Source organism: Muscardinus avellanarius (genome assembly GCF_963383645.1).
Source record: "Muscardinus avellanarius genome assembly, chromosome: 4".
Classification (NCBI taxonomy): domain Eukaryota; kingdom Metazoa; phylum Chordata; class Mammalia; order Rodentia; family Gliridae; genus Muscardinus; species Muscardinus avellanarius.
In genome coordinates, this window is record NC_137789.1 from 130,086,809 (window position 1) to 130,096,105 (window position 9,297).

At 43.3% G+C, this 9,297-nt stretch overlaps 1 protein-coding gene across 1 annotated transcript in view; it reads right to left on the reverse strand.

Moving 5' to 3' along the window:
• ARHGAP19 (Rho GTPase activating protein 19) overlaps positions 1-4,795 on the reverse strand; it is a gene marked incomplete at both ends in the record, with an annotated part of 46,425 nt that extends 41,630 nt beyond the window's left edge. Inside the window, one exon of the mRNA XM_080694597.1 lies at positions 4,740-4,795. Coding sequence (XP_080550723.1) covers positions 4,740-4,795 — 56 coding nt within the window. The remainder of the gene's footprint in view (positions 1-4,739) is intronic.
• Positions 4,796-9,297: the final 4,502 nt, after the last annotated feature.

Here is a 9,297-nt window from a genome sequence, read left to right on the forward strand (position 1 = left end):
ATTTGCCTAGCACATGTGGGGTCCTAGGTCTGAGTTTAAAACCTACAGAATGGCCAGAATGAGAATTGGCAACTAGGCTTGTATGTAGACATAGAGACAGCAAAGGCTATGGGCAGCTACCCAGAAGGATCTTAGAAGCAAGATCTCCCAAAAAGAATATTTTTTATAACCTACTTACAATCTACAATTACTGCATTTACCACTAGATGGTACTCTGCTTGTAAAGTGATAGGCTTGGTAAAAGGACTGGAAACAATCCACAGCTGAAAAATCAATTACAGAAAAATGAAATGTAAGTGATTTGGGGGCATGTTGAACCCATGAATCTGCAAAATTCAAGGCAGTGGGGGGAAAAAAACTCTGCATCCTGAAAATGTGTCTTTTGGCTAATGACTACCAAAACGGCATACCCACAAAACTAAATGTTTCCTCCCTAGTGAATTGCTTAACTTGATTTGTTCTCCAAGAACCACAACCTTGGCAGCATCTATCAAAATATGGGCTATATTTAAAATTGTCTCAGTCCAACTCACCGCCCTGAAAAAAGTATGTATTCTGTTACTGCTTTTTTAACCCTAAAAGGCTAGGAAATGCAGCTTTAAACATGTCACTTCTTGAGGAACTATTAAATAAAGAATATATACAAGTATCAACCAAAAGACTACTATAGTCTATCTTCTTTCTACATAACCAAAATTTTAGTTGGTATCATAAGGCTAGGAATATAGCTCAGTGAAAAAGGACTAACTTAGCATGTGTGAGGCTATGGGTTAAAGCCCTTAAAACCACAAAAAATAAATTGGTATAATGAAAATTGTACATACGACAAAAAAGGCCCAATGTGACCAAGATGGCAGGGTTTTTTTTTAAATATGAGAAACAATTCACAGCTGATAAGTAGTACCCCACAAGATTTCAGGGAATAGTATCTAATTTCTTAGGTATCTGAAAACATTTACACCCTAACATCTGCCCTTAAGAGGCAACTGTCCAAGGTTTGGTAATATGAACCTCTTATCTCTAATGCAGATGCCAACAATCTGCAAAATATATTTAGCCCCTATATTTGCTCTCAACTTAACCAAGCCACTTGAGCAACCTGACCTAAAACTAAATTGACAAACTATTCAGATATTAAAGAATTCTTGCAGCCAGGCATGGTGGTGCACACTTAAAATCCCAGTACTTGGGAGCTGAGACAGGAGGATCTTGTGTTCCTTGTCAGCTACTTGGACTCTCCGAAACTTAGTGAGACCCTGTTTCAAAATAAAGAATAAAAAATAGGGCTGGGGATGTAGCTCAAAGGTAGAATGCCCCTGGGTTCCGTCCCCAATACCAAAAAAGAAAGAAAGAAAGAAAAAAGAAAGAAAGGAAGGAAGGAAGGAAGGAAGGGTGGGTCAGCGCACTCCTGTAATCCCAGTACTTGAAAGACCAAAACAGAAGGATCACAGGTTCAAGGCCAGCCTCAGCAACTAGCAAGGCCCCCAAAACTCAGTGAGACCCCGGTTTCAAAATAAAAAATAAGTAGCCAGGCATGGTGGCACACCCTTGTAATCCCAATACTTGGGAGACTGAGAAAAGGATCACAGGTTCAAGAAAAGTATCAGCAAGTAATGAGACTCTCATCAACCTAGGGAGACCCTGTTTCAAAATCAAAATAAAAAAATAGGGGTGGGAGTGTGAATCAGAGGTAGAATGTTCCTGACTTCAATCTCTAAGACAATAAAACAATAAATACAATAGGTTGGAGTATAGATCAGATGTAGAATGCCCCTGAGTTCAATCCCCAGTATCACAAAATAAAAAAATAAATGAGAGCAGGGCATGGTGGCACACACTGTAATCCCAGCATTTGCGAGGCTAAAACAGGAGGACTGCGGTTCATGGTTAGCCTCAGCAACTTAGTGAGGTCCTTTGCAACTCAGTGGGACCATGTTTCAAAATAAAAGCATAAAAAATAGGGCCGAAGGTATAGCTTGGAGGTAGAATGCCTGGGTTTCATCCCCAGTACCACTAAATAAATAAATAAATAAATAAATAAATAAATAAATAAATAAATAAATAAATAAAACACAGATGTCATTTTATTATTTATTATTTATTATTTTATTTTTCATTTTATTTTTTAATGTGATACTAGGAATGGAAATCAGGGGCCTTCTACCTCTAGGCTACACCCGCAGACCTATTTTATTTGAAAATAGAACCTCTCGGCCCGGCATAGTGGCACACGCTCGTAATCCCTGCACTTGGGAGGCTGAGACAGGAGGATCGCACAGGTTCGAAGCCAGCCTCAGCTACTTAGCAAGGCTCTCAGTAACTTAGTGAGACCCTATTTCCAAATAAAATTTTAAAAGATAAGTCTGGGAGTATAGTCCGGAGGCAGAAAGCCTCTGGGTTCCACCCCCAGTACCACAAAAAAAAGAAAAGAAAAGAAAAGAAAAGAGAGTTTTAGCCGGGCGTGGTGGCACACGCTTGTAATCCCCGCGCTTGGGAGGCTGAGACAGGAGGATTGCACAGGTTGGAAGCCAGCCTCAGCTAGTTACTGAGGCTTTCAGCAAATAAGTGAGACCCTGTTTCCAAATAAAATAAAAAAAAAAAAGAGGTCTGGAAGTATAGCCCGGAGGTAGAAAGCCTCTGGGGTTCCACCCCAGTACCGCCAAAAAAAAAAAAAAAAAATAGAGTTTCACTAAGTTGCTGAGAGCCTAAGTTGCTGAGGCTGGCTATGAACCTGGGATCTTCCTGTCTCATCCTCCTAAATACTGGGATTACAAGTATGCACCACCATGTCTGGCTCATTTTATTATTTAAGGTTATAGAGCCGGGTGTGGTAGCGCACACTTGTAATCCCAGCATTCCAGAGGCTAAGACCAGAGGATTGTGGTTCACGGATAGCCTCAGCTACTTAGTGAGGCCCTCTGCAACTTAGGGAGACCCTGTTTCAAATAAAAGAATTAAAAATATATATATATATATATATATATATATATATATTCATATACATACATATATATATGGCTGGGGATGTATCAGAGAAACAAAATGCCTCTGAAATCAATCCCCAGTACCGCAAAAAGAAAAAAAGAAAAAGAAAGAAAGAGCCAGGCGTGGTGGCACACGCTTGTAATCCCAACATTTGGGAGGCTGACACCGAAGGATCACAGTTCGGGGACAGCTTCAGCTACTTAGTGAGACCCTCCACAACTTAGTGAGACCCTGTTTCAAAGTAAAGAATAAATGATAGGACTGGGGTGTAACCTGGAGGTAGAATGCTCCTGGATTCAATACACAGTTCTGAAAGAAAAGAAAAAATTAAATACTGGGCATAGTAGTCAAGCTTGTAATCCCAGTACTTGGCAGGTTGGGATGGTAGAATTGCAGGTTTAAGAATAACCTCAAGAACTCTCGGAGACTCTCAGCAACCTAGAGAGACACTCTTTCAAAACAAAAAAATAAAAGGTCTGGGGTAGAGTTCGGAGGAAGAATATCCTTGGATTCAATCCTTGGTACCAAAGCCATAATAATAATAATAATGATTAATTTAAAATAATTAAGCCAGGTGTGGTGGCACAAGCTTGTAATCCCAGCATCCGGGAGGCTGAGACAGGAGCACTTCACGGGCAGCCTCGGTTACTTTAATAATAAAGAATAAAAAATAGGGCTGGGGGTGTAGATCGGAGATAGAATGTCCCTGGGTTCCATCCCCAGTACCACAATAATAATAATAATATATATATATATATATATATATATATATATATATATATATATATATATATTAGCTCATTCTATTTAATTCTACCAAAAAATAATAAGAACAAATTATTGGTAATCAATTAGGACAACTTCAGCCTTAAAGCTGGGTAAGCCAGGCGTGGTAGCACACGCTTGTAATCCCCGCAATTGGGAGGCAGAAACCGGAGGATGGCGTTTCGCAGACAACCTCAGCTACTTAGCGAGGCCCTCTGCAACTTAGTGAGACTCCGTTTCAAAATAAAGAATAAAAACTAGGGCAGGGAGTGTAGCTCGGGGATCGAAAGCCCCTGGGTTCCATCCCCAGACCTGAAAAAAAAAAAAAAAAAAAAAAAAAAGATGGGCAAGTGCATCAGAAGTTCTTTCCTGGGTACGCTAAGTCTCTTAGGAAAGAAGGTTCTGTCGAAAAAGCCCTAATTTCCTGGACTGCAGACCTTCCTATTTTTCAGCTCTTCTACTAGGAAAATCTATTACGTATCGAGTGGTACCTATTTATTAGGCTCGGCACTAGGAGCTTTACATTGATCTGAAACAGACATCATTATGTTTGTTTACAGATAAAACAACTGAAGCTGAGGGAGGCTTAACGGCCAACCCGCGGGTGCATTTCCATTTCCAATTATTAACACTCAAATCCTTGCTGACTTCCCATACAAACTGCCTCGGGCGGCTTTAAAGTGCGGTGTGACGCGGGGCTTTCGTAAACCGCTCTGGGAGTCGCTCCCCGGCCACCCAAAGGTCTCGGCGCCCTGGAGGGCAGCGCCGCCGGCCGGGCAGGTGGGTCTGAGCCGCGCGGGGCGGCAGAGGCAGCAGCAGGACCGCCAGGGCCGCGGCCGAACCCGGAGCCGGGGCTGGACAGTGCGAAAACGCCGTGGGAGGCGGCAACGAAGCCCGGCCCGAGGGTCAGCATGACCCAAGGCAAGGGCGGCAGTACGACCAGCCCACGGCCTCGTTTCCTAGGCAGCCGGACCAAGAACTTGGCTCACCTCCGGCCGGAGCTGCGAGCTGGCACCTCCCCTTCATTCTGCTCCTCAGTCGCCATCTTCGTCAGCAACTCCTTTCTCCGCCTCCCCTCCTCAGGCCCCGCCCCACGCCTTTGGATTGGCTAAGATACTTTCCCATCTCCCAAACGATTGGATAATCCTTCCGCCCCTCCTCCACTTTTATACTATTGGCGTATTCAAATGCCTAACGGTCATTGGTGGCCCCCAGTTTGGCAGAAAAGAAAAAGCAGAAGAGACCCAGCACCAAGGCCTGCTGGGAGATGTAGTTTCACGAGTTTTTTTTTGTTTTGTTTTGCGGTACTGGGGATTGAACCCAGGGGCGTTCAACCTCGGAGCTACACCCCCAGCCCTATTTTTTATTCTTTATTTTGAAACAGGGTCTCACTGAGTTGCAAAGGGCCTAAGTAGCTGACGCTGGCTTCGAACCTTGTCAATCCTCCTGTCTCAGCCTTTCAAATGCTGAGATTACAAGTGTGCGCAACCATCCCCGGCTGGTTTCACGTTCAGATTACCCCTTTGGATTCTATCGTCTTTTAGAGTCTTCTCAGAAATCCCAGAATTCGCTTCATTTTTTGTATTGTGACGGGCAAATCTCGGAACTAAAGAACTGTCAAATTTATTTCTTATTTATTTATTTAGGCACTGGGTATTGAACCCAGAGGCATTCTACCTCCAAGGTATACCCTTAGCCCGATTTTATTTCTTTATTTGAAAACAGGACCCCGCTAAATTGTGGAGGGTGGTTTTGAACCTGCAATCTCCTGTCTCAGCCTCCTGAGATTACAAACCTGTGCACCACACCCTCCTGAAACTGTCAAATTTGAAAGTGACTTTAAGAGTCATTCTCTGGAGAGGCACTGTGGCCCATGCCTGTAACCTAGCAACAGAGGGAGAAGGACTTCAGTTCAAGGTCTGCCTGAGCAGTTTAGCAAGAACCTGTCTCAAAATAAAAAATTCAAAGCCAGTGTGGATGGTAGGTTTGCAACCAGCCTCAGCTCCTTAGAGAGCCCCTCTGCTACTTAGTGAGACCTTGTTTCTTTTTCTTTCTTTCTTTCTTTTTTTTTCTTCAGTACTGAGGATGGAACCTAGGGGCATTCTACCTCTGAGAGACACCCCAGCCCTATTTTCTCTTCTTTATTTTGAAACAGGGTCTCACTGAGTTGCAAGGGGCCTCACTAAGTAGCTGAGGCTGGCTTCAAATCTTCCCAGTCTTGGTGTCTCAGCCTCCCAAATGCTGGGATTACAAGCATACACCACCACACCCAGCTAAGACCCTGTTTCAAAATAAAGAATAAAAAATAGGGCTGGGGGTGTAGCTCAGAGGTAGAATGCACCTCCAGTTCAATCTCTAGTATTACAAAAAAAAAATAAAGTTTAAAGAGCTATAAGGTATAGCTCAGTAGTTGTGGTGGTGGTGGTAGTACTGGGAATTGAACTCAGACGCATTCTACCTCCAAGCTACAACCACAACCCTATTTTATTTTTATTCTGAAACAAGGTCTTGCTAGGCTGATGAGTCTTACTACTTGATTAGGCTATCTTCAAACCCTTGATCTCCCTGTCTCAGACTCCCAACTACTGGGATTACAGACATGCACCACCACGCTGGGCTTAGTCTTATTAGGGTTAGGGTTAGGGTTAGGGTTAGGGTGTCTAACAAATCATCTTTTTGAGCAAACATGTGAAAAGAAACATAAAATCAACAAATATGCATCAGTAAAAAAAATTATTTTTAGTGATGCTTGGGATCAAACCCAAGGCTTTGCATATTCTAGGCAAGCATTCTACCACTGAGCTACACTACAGCCATTCCATGAAAAATATATATTTTTTAATTTTCTTGAGTTAGGGTCTTGCTATGTTGTCCAGGTTGGCCTAAACTTGAGATCCTCCTGCCTCAACCTCTGAAGTGACTGGCTTTACAGGTGTGCACCACTGCTGGTAAAAAAAAAAAAAAAAGAAAGAAAGAAAGAAAAGAAAGAAAGAGAGAGAGAAAAAAAAAGAAAGTTTTGTTTTGATGGCTGGAAATCAAACCCAGGACTTTATACATACTAGCCAAGCACTCTACCACTCACATCCTCAGTCCACTGGAAAAAAAATTTTTTTTTTGCAAGTCTGAGGATGGATCCCAGGGGCATTCGACCTCCCAGCTACACCCCCCTGCCCTATTTTTTATTCTTGATTTTGAAATAGGGTCTCACTAAGTTGCAGAGGGTCTCACTAAGTAGCTGAAGCTGTCTGCGAACTGCTATCCTCCTGTCTCTGCCTCCCTGATGCTGGGATTATAAGTGTGCGCCACCACACCTGGCTTGGAAAAATTTTTAACTGAACCCCAAGCAGTGTCAGAAGATCCAGCCTATGTTAATTGTTACAAAATACGTTGCAAGGAACCCCACACTCAAATTCTGCCCTGCCCCAAATGTATGAAGTTTTTTTCCAGGCCCCAGGACACTCAGCCCACAATTGATTGGTTAATAAATCAATTGATTTATTGAATGGATTAAATTGGTGCTTACACAGAAAAATGTTCAAAACTTTAACTTAGAGGCTGAGACCGGAGGACAGCCTCAGCTACTTAGCAAGGCCCTTTGAAACTCAGTGAGACTCTGTTTCAAAAATAAAATAAGAGCCAGCCTTGATGGTGCACGCTTGTAATCCCAGCGCTTGGAGGCTGAGACAGGAGGATCGCACAGGTTCGAAGCCAGCCTCAGCTACTTAGTGAGGCTCTCAGCAAATAGTAAGACCCTGTTTCCAAATAAAGTATAAAATAGGTCTGGAGTAGGGCTCGGACGTAGAAAAGCCCCTGGGTTCCACCCCCAGTAACACCAAAAAATAAATAAATAAATAAAATAAGGGTTGGAGGGTGTCGCTCAGAGGTCAAATGCCCCTGGATTCCATCCCCAGTGCTGAAAAAAAAAAAAAAAAAAAAAACCTTTATTACCACAGCAACTAGGAAGAATACCATGGAACTATATTTCTGGCTCATCGGTTTTGTTGAGGAATTAGTTTTATGTTGTTGTATTGCTTTTAGTATCGGGGATGGACCTCAGGGACATTCTACTTCTGAGGTACAACCCCAGCCCTATTTTTTTTTATTTTTTTATTTTTTTATTTTTTTTGGGTGGTACTGGGGTTCCTGGAAGCCCTTCTACCTCCGGGCTACACTCCCAGACCTATTTTTACATTTTATATTTGGAAACAGGGTCTCCTAAGCCAGCGCACATGGCTGGCTTCGAACCTGCGCGATCCTCCTATCTCTGCCTCCCAAGCGCGGGGATTACAAGCGTGCGCCACCACGCCCGGCATCCTATTTTTTTTTAAACAGGGTCTCACTAAGTTGCAGAAGGCCATGGTAAGTTGCTGAGACCAGCCACAAACCTGCAATCCTCCTGTCTCAGCCTCCCAAGGGATTACAAGTGTGTGCCACCATGCCTGGCAAGGAATTACATTTTTATATAATTTGGGGATAATCGCCCTTAGTACTTCAAAGCATTGGGCTGTGCAGTTACTGAGCCCAGCTCTATGTTCCGAGGTCTATCACCTCTAGCTGTGTGAGCCTGGGCCACTTGCTTAACTTTCTGATCCCATTTTCTCTTTTGCAAAATGAGGATAATATTAATTCTCACCGGCTATCGCGAAGATTAAATGAGATAATCACAGAAAAGCTGCTTAGTAGCACGGCGTCTGGCACATACTGAGACTAGATAAAGGTTCCAGATGACATGAAGAATATTAAGAATGCCACCCTGCCTCCTCAGAGAGCATACCTCTGCCCCTGCTTATGATAAGCAGCACACATTACACCGTGGTTAGTTTAATCAGTTACTCTGGAGAGGGGTGTTTCCCTCAAAACCAACCGTTTCACCATGGCTTCTGATTAAAAGCAAATCTTGCTGAGTGCTGTAGAAATATGCACGCAGCGGACACGCCCGTTCTCCTTGTTTCTGCAGGGGCACGGTTCCCCTGAGGTTGCCCTCACTCTTTCCAGGTATAGACTGGGGTTAAGGATGGTTGTCTGGCAGGAATTCAAAACAGTTTGTAAAGGCAACTTGTTTCTAGTAGTCAAACCGAACAATAGGTCACAAAGAAGTGACCCAAGCCCTTAAGGAGTTCTAAGGAGTCTTAGGAGAGTCAATTTAACAAAACAAAACCCTGTTTCAAAATTAAAAAAATAAATAAATAAATAAGCTGGGCATGGTGGCGCATGCTTGTAATCCTGAGCTGAGACGAGAGGATCACAGGTTCACGGCCAGTCTCGGCTCCTTAGTGAGGCCCTTTGCAACTCAGTGAGACCCTGTTTCAAAATAAAGAATAAAAAATAAGGCTGGGGGTATAGCTCGGAGGTAGAATGCCCCTGGATTTCATCCCCAGCACCACAAAAATAAAATAAGATAAAAAATGATAAGGCCTGGCCTGATGGCTCACGCCTGTAATCTTTTTGCTTGGGAGGCTGAGACGGAAGGATCGCAGGATCAAGGACCTCAGCAAGTAGACTCGCATCAACCTAGTGAGCCCTGTTTGGTTTGCTTTGGTACTGAGG